This window comes from Mus caroli, unplaced genomic scaffold (assembly GCF_978045245.1).
Source record: "Mus caroli unplaced genomic scaffold, Mus_caroli_1 scaffold_4, whole genome shotgun sequence".
NCBI classification, from domain to species: Eukaryota; Metazoa; Chordata; class Mammalia; order Rodentia; family Muridae; genus Mus; species Mus caroli.
The window spans coordinates 30,554,756-30,569,004 of NW_028227259.1; the positions used below are offsets into that span (position 1 = coordinate 30,554,756).

The window sequence follows — 14,249 nt, forward strand, 5'->3', positions numbered from 1 at the left end:
CGGGCCGCCCGCCCGGGTGCCCGCCCCGGTGCCTGCCCGAATAGCGCGCGCTCGAGCGCGTGCCGGGCACCAGCGCCACCCCCCCGGTGGCGTGTGCATACGTCATATGGGCCGCCCTCCTCCCATTGGTTCCTGCGGCCTCACCAGACCCCGAGCGGACTGGCGCGCGGACAGGGCGGGGTCGCCTGAAGACACGCCCCCCAGCAGGGCGCGCGGGCGGTGGATAGGCTGAGTGAGGTCACATGACTTCGGTGGCAGCCTGCCTTATAAGCGGAACCCGCGCGGGGCCGCGGCCGCTCCTGGGCCGTCCGGGCGCGGTACGTTTGGTGTCGTGGCGTGTACCTTCCATGGTGTGCCTGGACGCCGATGCCCAGGCTGCACGACCACGTCTGGAGCTATCCAAGCGCGGGCGCTGCGAGGCCGTACAGCCTCCCGCGAGGCATGATTCCGGCGGCCGCTTGTCCGCAGGGCCCCGGAGTCCCCGAACCTGAGCACGCGCCCCGGGGCCAGCGAGCGGGAACCACAGGATGCAGCGCGCGGCCGGGCAGCTGGCACCACGACTTGGTGCAGCGGAGCCTAGTGCTCTTCTCATTTGGCGTGGTTCTGGCCCTGGTGCTCAACCTGCTGCAGATCCAGCGGAATGTCACGCTCTTCCCCGACGAGGTGATAGCCACCATCTTCTCCTCCGCCTGGTGGGTGCCCCCGTGCTGTGGCACGGCAGCGGGTGAGTGCCTTTCCTTGTTCTTGGGGTGGGGGTGGGGGATGAAGGGACACGTCAGCTGTTAAAGTCACCCTTGTTACAAGAAAAGGAGAACGGAGAGGGTAGGAAACCCCAGACGTTGGCGAGCGACAGGCGGAAGTTGGAGGGACTAGTGATGGAGATGAGGTCAGGAGATAATTGGCAGTTTAAGTGGAGGAGTCGCAGCTGTCTCGTTGAACCAGAAGCCAGGATTGGCCGCCTGGAGAACTGGTGAGGGCAGCACCACGCAGCTATTGGCTGCCTGAGCAAACGTGCTACCTCGCTGGATAACTGAAAACAAACCATCACGTGCGCTCAAGAGGCAGTTGCCAGGGGACAGACTTCTCTGCCTTCTGCAGATTGTGGCTATCAGCCAACCCTTCTGGAACTCCGTGCCCACTAGACTTGGGACAGGAGGAAAAAAGGAGCCTTTGGGCCTAAGCACACCTATGGTGTCACCTCTTAGGCCCAACGAAACTTGTAACAGTGCCACAGTCTTCTTTTTTCTTTCCTTGATCATTTTGCTGCTTTTTGCCAAAAGTGTTGAGTAATTACAGTCCAACAGATCCCTGCATACCTTACAGTGTACAGCGTTGATAACCATTTGTCAAGTGTTTCTCCCCGCTCAGCCCTGCTTGTCCTTGTCCTGTCCTGTGTAGGTGGGCAGTATTTGCTCAGGTGCATCTTTGCTCCAATCTGCAGCCACAGGACAGCAGGAGCAGTGCCTGTCTGCTTTGAAGCCAGCTTTTATTGACTGCCTGCCTATGCTTTATATGCTGGGCTTGGGTGCAGTGCGGTAGCTGAGTCATGGGTTAAATGTAGGATGCAGGACACTTAACTGTTGATTTCCAAGGCTGCTTGCTCTCGGGCTCACCTGCAGCATTATGAGGGTCAGCCTCATGACAGTTGTGTGTTTCTTGGTTGTTTTGGACTGGAGGTGGCCTCGTACATGTTAGGCAAATCATCTGCCACCAAACTACTATCCCCAGCATTTAATAGTTCCTTGGGGAATAAGATGGAGATTTGAATTCTCTTTTCCATACATATGAAACATAATGGTTTGGTTCTTTGAATTTGAAAGTTGATCTTCAACATGAAGCATCATGTTTGTGATGAAAGTTTAAGGGAACTTAAACTTAAAGGGAATAGTAAACCAGTTTCTCATCTGAATATGAGGCTGGACTGGTACCGCTTTCACCACTGAGGCTGAGTGCCTGTGTTCACACCGGACAAGGTGGGACGGCAGCCTGACTGAGGTCTTGTGCCTTGTGTCCGTGAGACCGCTCCCACTTGTCCTGCAGACAGTCCCTTCCTTCCTGGGTTTTACCCTCTTTGTGTCTTCTGGAGTGCCCAACTTCTGCTGTCCAAATGTTTTGGAGTCCAATCTGTGTTTGTGAGAGTTCCTAACTCTGAGAACCACAGAACCTTCTCTGCCCTCCACTTTACTTACATAATCCTCATTTCACACATGCGGAAACAAACTTGAGGAGGCTTGTTCAGCCTGGGACTGAGAGCAGAGCTCTCTCCCTTCTTGGGGCCCTGCCCTCCTCACAGTGTGAGACTTGTCTTCACTGGGGCCAGGTCAAGGCTGAGAAAAAGAAAGCAGTGTGGGGTGGCCTTCCCACAGCCTTTTCTTACAGGCTGTATGTAAAGTAATACTTTGTGCTACAGGTGACAAAACTGCCGAGGAAAATAAGTGGTTTGGATTCTACTAATAATGACCACACAAGGACTGATTTTTTTTACCAGTGTATCCTAATCCTGTTTTGTTTTTCTTTAAACAGCTGTTGTCGGTTTACTGTATCCCTGTATTGACAGTCACCTGGGAGAACCACACAAGTTCAAGAGAGAGTGGGCCAGCGTCATGCGCTGTATTGCCGTGTTCGTTGGCATCAACCACGCCAGTGCCGTATCCTCAGTTGGTGTCTGTGCAGAGGGTCATCTGGGTTGTGGCAGGGTATATTGACACTGCTCGTCACCTCGTTCCTGAGCTTCAGAGTATGACTTGGCTTTCACGTGGCAGGAATTCTGGGGTTCTGTTCCTAGGGCCTCTGTACTAACAGCAGAAGCAGAGCTTTACTCTCTGCTTCTCAGTTCCTGTGGCTCAGTGGACTTTTGTCCTCTCTCTTGCCTTCTACCCCACTGATGTGCTCTGTGATAGTGAGAGCCCTGTTCCTGTTCTCTGTCACAGAAGCCCAAGGCTGGTCAGGAGGCCCCTGCAGGCTTCTGTCCATAGCTGACATACTCCCTTCATGCAGTCTGCTGTGGTTTTGTGCATTTTCTATGAAAATGGCCAATTTGATGGTAAACTCTTCAAATGCTAAGTTTCTAGAGCAACTTGGAGTAAAAGATCTTGTGAAGTTGTATCTGCACTTGGGGCCTTCCTTTCCTGCCAGCCAGCTCTGAGTGCTCACTGACAAGCGCTGAATCAACTCGCTTATCTACTGCCTAGAGGACACAGAGACAGCATGAGGTAGTGCCCGCCTGTTTCCACTCACTGAAAAGTAAAGGAGGGAGGAGAGCATTCTTAGCTCCCAGCTGTCAGAAAGTTCACTATTAGAAGCCAGCGCTCTGACTGGTCCTCACTGGGGGTCTCAGGATTGGTCATGTACCATCATTAGAAGCAGACAGTTACTATATAGTGATATACTCTGTATGTAATTCTGAGGTTTAGGGGTTTTTTTATGATAAATTATAAAATGTTTCCTTAACTTTTGAATCACTAGAAATTAGATTTTGCCAATAATGTCCAGCTGTCCTTGACTTTAGCCGCCCTCTCTTTGGGTTTGTGGTGGACATTTGATCGTTCCCGGAGCGGCCTTGGGCTTGGGATTACCATCGCCTTCCTAGCTACGCTGATCACTCAGTTTCTTGTGTATAATGGTGTCTATCAGTAAGTTCGAATTTAGAATATTACTTTGGTTTTATAACACCTGTTAAAATGTAAATGATTTTTATGCAAAATAACATGAAAATCTTGAAGTGCTTTTTTTCAATGCATATTGACAACTCACCACTCAGTTGGGTTAGGGGTGATTCATGCCTTTTATCCCAGTACTCAGGCAGAGAGAGGCAGTAGGATCTCTTGAGTTCAAGGTGAGCCTGGTTACAGAATGAGTTCCAGGATAGTCAAGACTACACAAGGGGAAAAAAACAATAACTACTCACCATTAATAAGTTGGTAAGAGGAAAGTCTGGTGACCATAAAACATGACACATTTGATAACTTTAGCCCACAATTGTCTCCCTCACCCACATTACAGGATCCTGGACCACAAGCTGCCTGCATAGTTAAGTCTGTTTTGTTTTTCTCCCTAGGTACACGTCCCCTGATTTCCTCTATATCCGTTCTTGGCTCCCCTGTATATTTTTCTCAGGAGGTGTCACAGTGGGAAACATAGGACGACAGTTAGCTATGGTAAGTGCAGCAGTTGCTGTCCCTGGGCACTTGACACACACCTTGTTGATGCATGTCTTACTCAGATTCATTAGCAACAGTTGATGTTAAATATAAAATGGTATCTAGCTGGGTCCTCCCTAGGTTATGATGTATAGATTTGTAAACATTGATTCATGCTAGAAAGCAGCCAGAGTTTCTGCATGCCTTGGTCTGTGTCCTGTGGTTTCTCTGAGCTCATATAGCCATTAGATTAGGCAGCACAGTTGTCAGGAGCTCCCAGGCATCTGTTAGCAAATCAGTGGATGCAGACAGTACTGGGGTAGTGTTTCTTATCTGGACAAACCAGGCAACAGCTTGGGTCAGCAAGCACTGCCCTGGCAAAAGGCACCGAAAGCCATGCACAGGTAAGGAACCATCCAGAGAGCACGGGAAGGAACAACTGTGTAAAGGAACCGTCTTGTCTGAGTACTATGTCTCTTCTCCCTGGGAGAGAAAGCAGTGCCACCTCCTTATATCCAGAGCTACTTTCGAGGCTGCTGGGCAGCTGAATTCAGAGTCTGGTAGCAAGACTCTTCATCAGGCAGCAATTGCCACTTTAGCACACTGTAATTTTAAAAATAAACGTGGATGTTATTTCAAGATGACTTTGTCCCGTGGGCTGAAGTAAAGAGAGCTTTACAGAAAGGTGACTAGAAAGAGCCACTGTGCACAGAAATGAGTGCTGGGGCTTTCTCTTGGTGCTGTTCTCAGTATTTCAGGTTATTTTTAAATAGTCATGTGACATGAAGTTGAATTTGAAGGCCGCTTGGATATCTCAAAAAATGTCACTGTTAAAGGATAGAACTTGAGGTGTCTTTCTCTTCTGTTCCTGCTAACCCTCTAAAGATCACAGCCAGTCCGAAACTGAACCCTCCGTAAGAGAGAGTTAGAAAGCTTTCCTCAGTATTAAAAATCTTACCAGAAGCCAGCCGGTCATGATGGGACACACCTGTAATCCCACACCCAGGAGGCTGAAGCCAGGAGGGTTGAGGCTGGTGTGGGCTGCACATAGAGACCTTATCTTGAAACAAAAAATAACTCCTGCCCAAGCTGGGTAAAAAAAAAAATCCATGACACGTGAAAACAAGAAGGCCCTTCTCCCTCCCATGCTAGCCCCCCTCATCACAGCCCCGGGGACGGGGGTAACAGTGGAAGGGAAGGGCTCCTGCTGCCTGTGCCGTGAGGTTTGTTCATAGTCTGGCAGAGAGGTTCTCGGACTTTTGGACTAAGTTGTCCCCAAGGAGGTTGACTGATTTCTGCCAGAAAGGAGTTAGCAAAATCAGTGGTAGCAAAATCAATAGCTACCGCTACTCTGAGGAAGCTTGTGGAGGCCAAGGCTTTCTTGTCCTTTTAGCAAGTCAGCGTGCTCAGGGAGGAGCAGACACTGGGGGGTGTGTGCAGTCTAGATACCTAGTGATGACTGACAGGAAGCAAGCTTGAAGACTCATTCTAGGAACCCTTGCTGCCCTCCTTCTGTTTGTCAGGCCTCTTTGTTCCTGCTTGCACTTCTCATGAGTCTGGTTACTTACAAGGGCGTGCAAGCCAGGGACTGCTTAGAGCATTGGAGCAGGTCTTCTGGGTGGTAGCTTTGTTTCCTCTATGGCCCTTTGTTCTGTGTGTCTGAAAATACAGCAGGTTTGTTGTCAGCCTGTATGCTTAAAGAAAAGCAATGTCACCATTACTTTTCATGCAGTTGTTGCTATTTGCATTTAAAAACTTTTCTCAGAAAAGTGAAGTTTCAGATTGCAAATAGCAGCCAATTGTATATCAGCCTCTTGTCACCTCACCTCACAGGGACACTAACTATAGAGCTTGCACCTACTTTTAGACTCAGTGTCTCTGCTGTGTGACTGCTGAAACAGCTGAGTCACCGAGACACATCTGCGGACTACTGACTTGTCCATGCCGCTTGCTGACCATGTCCACTGCTACTGATGGAGCCTCTATGAAGTAGAAGCCATTACTGATGTGTTTTAAATTTGGGACTTGATGTTTGCTCAAGTGTGTGCCTTTGAACCATGCTACTCATTACAATATCACCTGACCCTTTAACCGTTGTCCTGCAAATGCATATGAAAACAGTTGAATACAAATCTGTGTCCCAGGTGCAGGCTTGACGTGTTTCGACACACTGCATCATTAGCCCTAGTGGGCAGCCAGGTCCCCGTGTTCCAGTGAGCCTCAGCCCACCGGTGGCTTTTTGGGTCTTTTGCCCTTTTCACAAATAAAAACCTAGTTTTAGTCTCCTGAAGACTGTACATTCTAAAATTGTATTTTGTTTGTGGAATCAGTAAATAGTATAATTTGGCGGCTTGGTTTTTCTTTGCAAGTAACTTGTCAAGAGTCTAGGTTAGATGTGGTGCATGCCTTTAATCCAGAATTTGAGAGACAGAAACATAAATCTCTTTGAGTTCAAGACAAGCCTGGACTATACTCAAAATCAGGAAGAAGAAAAATACTTAAATTACTTTAAGTTTGCTTAGAGACTTCCTTATGTCAACTTTTAGGGAAGCCCGTTTTCTAGAAGTAGTGCCACACTCCTAGGTGGCTTGACTCAGTTCCCATTTCTATCCGTCACTCGTGGGTATAGGATTCTCTAACAATGGCTGCTGAATTTGGAACACCTGGACAGAACAGGAGGTCTTGGCTCCCAGAGGAGGTGTGAATTGAGGTTTCTCTCTCCTCATTGGCAGCTTGTGGTTGTTCTGTCCAATCAGCTCTGCCCAGGAGACAGCATCCTCTACATGATCAGTTCTGCAGGCCTAGCAGAAGCAGCGACTCCTGGCTTGACCTGACAGGCTCCAGCAAAAGCCACTTACCTTTTCCATAAGTAAATCGCATTTAAAACAGTTCCACCGGGTCAGCTCTCTGGTGCACCTGTCCTACCTTGGCGTGGGTGGCAGGGCTTTGATAGGGCTGTTCCCTGTGGCTAGAAGCTTAGTCATGTAGTTGTCATCGTCTGGCTTGTACATAACAGGCTTTATAGGAAGGCATTAGCAGCACCACTCTCTCTGAGGTCGAGATTGGCGTAACTTGATAGGTGCTTGCTTGGCAGCCTGAAGGGCAATAGAGGGGCTCACCCTGAGCCTGTCATCGTCCGCAGGCAGTCATTTAGCCCCAACATTTAAGCACTGATTTTTCTTTTTCTTTTTTTCCACAGGGTGTTCCGGAAAAGCCTCACAGTGACTGAGCTTCAGCACATGGTTCAGAGTGGAAGCAGGATGTGGAGACACTGGTCCTGGGTGTGATGAAGATGATCTTTTTCTCAATGTTCCATTTAGACTGGGCTGACGATAAATGACTCCTAAAGACGTGTTCACTTAGTCTAGAGTAGCAAATGGAGGCAAGGACTACTTACCTAAAAGTCTTACCTTGCTCCCCCACCCTCACACCTGTCTTCTTTGGAACATTCCATCCCAGGCTGTATGTGAGAGTTGGGTCAAGGGGGGCAGTTTCCCGAGTATTAGAGTTCACTCATCATTCAAAGCAAATGCCATATTTCAAAGCCTTGAATCAAAATGAATTACCAACTAGCAGTTTGGTGTCAGTGCCCAAAGGAGGGAGGTAGATGGTGCTTAACAGAGATGAAGTGTGTGTAGTAAGAATATTTATCCAGAATTAAAATATAGGGTTGTGTAAGGAGGGGTTGAGAGCAGCAGTGAGTTAGAGGAAGGTCATCTCCCAGTAGGACCTATAGTGCAGCCATCTCTCTAGGTCACGCTCAGGCTGGCACTCACATGTGGGTTTCATCAGTGTGGGAACTGTGCTTTTTACTGCCAGGAGGTTTGTAGACGACAATCTTACTGAAAGCCAAGGGCAGCACAAAGTCAGGATTCTGCACTGGGATGCTGGACTTCTCACCTCAATTTAAGAGAAGTTTTATCCAAGCTCTGGACCATCTTAAGAGTGAGTCGCTGTCTGCTGTTTCAGTCATAATGAGCCGAAATTGTGTCTCTGTCACTCCAGGGTGGAGAGGACTTTTCCACAGCCCTGTGGAGCTTGCAATCTGTGATTGCTTTGTAACAGGTTGAGTGTCACTGTGTTAATTACGCAGTGTCCTATGTGCGTTGGACAGCATAGAACACAACACGTGGGACCTAACTTGCAAGGATTGGGTCTTCAACTTCAAGTGCAATGTGTATGAAAACCAATCTGAGCCTTGTATTCTCGTAAATATTTATTTTGTAATTTTTGTTACCGCACGAGCTGTTCCGGAGAAGGGTTCTCGGGTCATTTCAGAGGTGCGTGGAGGCACACTCAGCAATACTGTGTCAGCCGTGACGTCCCTCAGTCATACCCTCCACTGCACACTAGTCCTCTGACATACTCCAGCTTTGTGAGTTCAGTGATTTTTACTTACAAATTTACCATTTTTGTATTCCAAAATGTGTTTGTTTTAAATTATATGGAACTGACTTGCTGACGCAGTCGTTGGTCCGCAGGCGGGGCAGAAGCTGTGCCTGTGGACACCTGGGTTTGGGTTAACCCTCGCAGGGCTCCTCATAGGGGGTTGTTGTTTTTGTTTTTTTTTTATTTTTTTGAGGGAAATGTTTGAATTAAACCTTTGTTTTCTGAAACTACTTTAGCTAAAAGAAAATGGGTTGTGCTAGACTTTGGGATGGTCCTTAAAGTTTCCTGGAAATAAAAACAAATGATTGGTACTTTGAAGACATTCTTCAGCTAAGACTTGAGTGTCTTGCACAAGCCACCGTGACTGGAAGAAAAATAAGTGATCTTGGTGATGCACAATGTATACAATGAGTTTTTTCTTTTCTCTTAAACTGGAAATAAATGTTAGAAATAATGTAGCCCAAAAAAGTGAATCTGAAGGATGCTTTTGCCAATAGTTATAGCAGTTACAACAAACCAAAGTGACTGAGTTTGTACAAATGGTAACTAGTACCGAGCACACTCACTCTCCTGATCTGAACACCCAGCGAGGTTCGTGTCCGTGCTAAGTTTGCAGCATTGTGTTCTTTTGCATTCTTTTTTTACTTTTATTAAAGGTTCAAAACCAGCTGTTGTATTCCTGAGGTTTTCTTTTGGAGGAGACTGGCACTTTTGCCCAGAGTGTTGGGTTTCTGGGGAAAGGGGTTTTCTTGTGTGATGGAATCTTGATATACACTTTGGGAAGTGTCGTGTGAGGGTGTTTCCTATGAGGTAGGAGCTAAATGGAGCAAAAATTTGCCACTGCCCCTCCTGCTGGTATCCAGAGTGATGTAGCAGGTAATAGGATGCTCATCTGTTCTTGTTCAGGATTTAAGGTCAAGTGATTGGTGACTATATGCAGAAAAGCCTCTTGTGCTCCTTAAGTGCTGAAAGAAGGCACTCTACTTCTAGAATAGTCCCAACAGGCTTAACACAGATTCCCTTCAATCCAGAGCACCCCACCATGCTTAACCGCCCAATTGCTGGAATTTCGGGCACTTTGAGCACCAACGGCCCATTGCAGTTGCCCTAGTGCATTGTAACACAAACCCAAACTGTAGGTTCCCACAGCATCTGAGTCAGGGTTGACACAGATAGTGACTGTGGTTGGGATGCTAGTGTGCACGTTCTCTGGACACCAAGCATTTGCAGAGGGAACCCTAGTGTGTGGCGACAGCCCCAGCAGAGTGAAGCTCACTCTAAACTTGTATTTTGCAGGCTAAATTTCACCCGAATTTTTACTGGTCTTTGTACAAACTACCATTTCGGGAAAGGCATGGTATAAGGTGGACAAAATACTCCTACTCCACTCTCTGAAGCCATTTGAGAAGTCAATAGGGGCTCATGATGGACAGTGACCACATTTACCAAGTTCTTCAAATCCCTGTGCCCTTATATGGAACAATTCCTGACAGATTGGGTAAAGTGTGAAAAGGCTGGCCAGCATCTCCTACCTGCTTTTTTTGCCCCCATAGAGCCAGACAACCTGTAGCTACATCCTCTTTCCCCTGGAGCTTCAGACTCATACTAAAACAACACAGCCTTAGGATCAGCACAAAATCGTAACAGACTCAAGTGCTCTGGGAAGCTAGCCTGCTCCCAGCCCACTTGCCTTGTGGTTTACACTTGGGTTAGGAGAAGGTTCATAAACAGACAACAGATGGGAGTCCCTTTTATTGACAGACAAGAAACGGGTCCAGGAATAGAAGAGTCCTGATACCCAAAAAATACTCCGGATTTTCTCATAGATGCTTCTAAGACATACCTGAATATTTGTTTTTAAGATTTATTTATGTGAGTACACTAGCTGTCTTCAGATATATCAGATATCACTAGAGATGGTTGTAAGCCACCATGTGGTTGCTGGGAATTGACGGGACCTCTGGAAAAGCAGTCAGAGCCATCTCCCCTGCTCCCCCGGCCCCATACCTGAATTTTCACACTTACTGGGATGAGGAGGGAGGGAGAGAGAATAAGGAAAAGGGGAGGGGGGGAGCTTAGTTCAGTGCTCAGGTATGGGGTTTAAGAAAGTAGTGGCAGTCATAAGGCTAGCTGCTAATCTCAGTCCCGTGCTGTGCTGTTAGGAACATCAGAAATTCCCAGGCCCTCCCTGGGTTGTCTGAAGGAAGAAGGGAGCCAGATCCAGGAAAGCATACCTGTCTCAGGATGCCTGGCCTCCACTTTCCATCTAAGAGCAGAAGTGCATTCTGTCTCTCTGAGGATCTCACTGGACCCTGCCTTACATTCTGGGTTAATTGTGCCCACACTTGAAAGAGAGTTTAAGTCCCAACCACCAACAGCGCAGACTTGCTTCTAATAAAGTCCTTTTACAGTGTCTATCCACGCTAGAGAAGTCTGACTAATGAAAGACCGCTAGGTGACCCTAATCCCAAATGGCTGGTGCCCTTATAAGGACAGAAATTGAGACAAATGGGCACTGATGGAAAATAGCATAGAAACCTGTCGGAAGTTTGTGTTTCCATTGCTGTGAAGAGACACCATGACCAAGGCAACTCTTACAAAGGAAAACATTTAATTGGGGCTGGCTTACAGTTCAGGGGTTCAGTCTATTATGGTGGCACACAGGCACGCATGGTGATGAAGAAAGAGCTGAGAGTTCTACAGCTGGGTTGGCAGGAAGAGACAAAGAGATAGACACTGGGCCTGGCTTGAGCTGAAACCTCAAAGCCCACCCCCTAGTGACACTTTTCCTCCAACAAGGCCATACCTTCTAATAGTGCCACTCTTTATGGGCCTGTAGGGGTGGGGAACATTTTTATTCAAACCACTGACAAAATTCAAGGTTAGAACACCCTTGGGACTGGACTGAGCCATTTTATTCATAAGCCCTAGGAGGCCAGAGCCTCTCTGAGGGGCAGAGGCATGGAACACACCCCCCACCCCCACTTCCCAAGGTAGCAGACCTACTCACACCTGGGCCTTCAACTCCTGACCTCTGGAGAGTCAACAGGCCATGTGAAGCTCCCTAGAGCAACACAACTAGAATCTGGACCTCACCAGAGGCTGGATGTGTGACCAGGAGACACCAAGACTACTTGACCCTCAAATAGAAGTACAGCGATGATGTCTGGTAGGCTGCAGGACTTTGGAGACAAGCAGGAATGCACAGACCATTTGTCTGGAGGGGCCTCAACACAGAAGGAAGGTGAAAGGGAAGAAGGGATGGAGAGGAGGAGGGAGAAGGAGAGGAGGAGGGAGGGAGAGGAGAGAAGGAAGCTGAACCAGAAACACTCTAGACTCTACCCAATCCACAGGTTTCTAGCAGAGGCATCAAAGGGACAGCCCCAGGGATGACTGAAATGGAGAGATACCACCCCAGTGATGAATGTCCCTGAGGGTCGCCCTTCCTCTTCTGAAGAGCATTCACTACTGCAGAGGGTTGTGACGGCAGGAGGCAAAACAGAAAATCTCTCAAGTCATTTCTATCAAAGATGGCCGGGCATAAGAGATTCGAAGCTATGTCCTGTCTTGTGGGATTCTACTAAGGTGAACTATGTGGTTCCCAACCAGTTTGGGAGGAGAGGCTCTGTGGTCTCTATGCAGGAAATAATGGATGTTGTTACAGCTGAAACAAGCCAGGATTTGGAGTCTAAGGAGGCAGAAATGGAACTGGCTCCCTTTGTCAACCGAGAAAAAAATTTGCTAGTCATAGTGTCTCAGATTTTAAAACCAGCAGCAACCAGGAAGGGTTTCAGTCCCCTTATCTATTGTAATGTTAAGTGCAGGCTCTAAGGTCTGGTAATCCCAGAGATGAGCGAGTCCTCATGTATACCTTGGTCCCAAGTTATTTCTGATTGGTAAATAAAGATGACAACAGTCAATAGTTGGGCAAAAGAGACATAGGTGGGGTTAGGTTTTGTGGGCTTGAGGTTGGAGAACCATAAGTAGAAGAAGAGTGCGGGAGGAGGGAGGAGAAGCCTCTGTGGGTTAGAAGTCAAGAGAGCAGGACTGCAAGGGCTGGCCAGTTGGAGTTAAGAGCAGCCCAGATGAACCAGAGTAAGCAATAGCTTTGGGTTATTGATAGCAAAGTAAATTCTAGCAGCATAGAGGGTAGGCAGCTGCCCAGCTTTTATACTGTTTAAGGCTTATTGTAAATATAAAGGCTGTGTGTGTGTTTCATCCAGGAACTAAAGGGTCAAAGGTGGGATGCAGGGAGGGGAGGGTTTGGGGGATAGCATTTAAAATGTAAATGAAGAAAATACCTAATAAAAAATTGGAAAAAAAAAAAACAAACAACAAGTAGAAATGTGGCCAAGGGTCTGTGCGGCGTTTCCCTGGGTCGTGCAGAGCTCTGGGTATGGCGGCCTCAGGGCAGGACCTGCTCTTCGAGCTCTAGAGCTTCGCTAACGGGTCCTCAGCACTTTACGAGAAAATTGGCGCAAACCCCGCGGAGAATCATCTAGAAAGTATCTAGCCAGCTGGTAACCATGAGCGAATGGATGAAGAAAAGCCCCTTAGAATGGGAAGATTACGTTTATAAAGAAGTGAGAGTGATAGCCTGTGAGAGTATAAAGGATGGCTTCTAACCACAGACCCAGTCTCTGCCAACATTGTCCTCGTAAACTTCCTTGAAGATGGCAGATTGTCTGTGACTGGAATCATGGGCCACTCTGTGCAGACTGTGGAGACCGTAAGTGAAGGGGACCACAGAGTGCGGGAGAAGCTGATGCATGTGTTTACAGCTGGAGACTGTAAAGGATACAGCCCCGAGGTTCTGGAAGAGAAGAGGACCAGCCTCAAGAAATGGCTGGAGAAGAACCACATCCCTGTCACCGAGCAGGGGGATGCACAGAGGACTCTCTGTGTGGCTGGGGTTCTGACTATAGACCCACCATACGCTCCAGAAAACTGCAGCAGCTCCAATGAGATCATTCTGTCCCGAATTCAGGATCTTATTCAAGGACATCTTTCAGCTTCCCAGTGAGAGGCCAAGCACTGTGAACATGCTGGCTTCACCGTTTGGTTTTGTATTCAATTCTTCCAATGTAAGTTGATTATATTACATGACATCAGAAGCACATGAGGGTTATAGGTGTGTGTGTATTTTAAGGTTTTGTTCAGGTCAAATCAGATGAGTAGATCATGAGTGCTGGGTTCCTTAGGAATTGAAGGTACAAGAGCAGTGCCCCTATGAAAATAACACAGGGAAGTCAGATTTGAAAGGAGCTCTTCTTGTGTGTGATTTAAGATAAATTGCCCTTCAAGAATACATTTTGAGTAGGTGTAACAATGAAATAAATTTATAAATTTCAATATAAAAAAAAAAAAACAACAACAAAAACACCCAGGCCGGGATTTAAATGATTTGTTTCAACAGCACTTTCCTACCCAGATCCACCTGCATCCTTTTCGCCCTTGCCCCACCCCCACCCCCGTAACTCAGAAGTTCAGAGGAGAGCTGAGAGTGCTGGCAAGGCACCCTGCCCCTTGACAGCCTCACCCAATTCCAGCCAGTTTTTGATGACAAAATCTTCTGCTTCCGGTCTATGACTGCTTATCCCAGGGGACCCCCAGTCTGACCACATCAGCAGAAGCCTTAGAGACCATGTGCATCTGCTGTCTGGTCACCCTGCCTGTCCCCAGCTTTAGTCTACTCCCTGCTCCAGCTGTTCCTCCTGCTTC

General features: G+C 47.7%; 1 protein-coding gene and 1 pseudogene across 1 annotated transcript; both read left to right on the forward strand.

Moving 5' to 3' along the window:
• Positions 1 to 276: 276 nt before the first annotated feature.
• On the forward strand, positions 277 to 9,195 carry Insig1 (insulin induced gene 1). Its single transcript, XM_021162628.3, has 5 exons — positions 277 to 724; positions 2,524 to 2,648; positions 3,466 to 3,632; positions 4,058 to 4,157; positions 7,339 to 9,195. Exons 1-5 carry the CDS (start codon positions 367 to 369, stop codon positions 7,366 to 7,368), a joined length of 780 nt encoding a protein of 259 aa, XP_021018287.1. The 5' UTR covers positions 277 to 366; the 3' UTR covers positions 7,369 to 9,195.
• Positions 9,196 to 12,896: 3,701 nt separating this feature from the next.
• Positions 12,897 to 13,872, forward strand: LOC110295367 (gem-associated protein 6 pseudogene; annotated as a pseudogene).
• The last annotated feature ends 377 nt before the right edge of the window (positions 13,873 to 14,249 follow it).

Coding starts and splice junctions, on each gene's coding strand:
- Insig1 (XM_021162628.3), top strand. CDS start 367: ATGCCCAGGCTGCACGACCACGTCTGGAGCTATCCAAGCGCGGGCGCT. Junction 725..2,523: donor GTGCTGTGGCACGGCAGCGG/GTGAGTGCCTTT, acceptor TTCTTTAAACAG/CTGTTGTCGGTTTACTGTAT. Junction 4,158..7,338: donor TAGGACGACAGTTAGCTATG/GTAAGTGCAGCA, acceptor TTTTTTCCACAG/GGTGTTCCGGAAAAGCCTCA.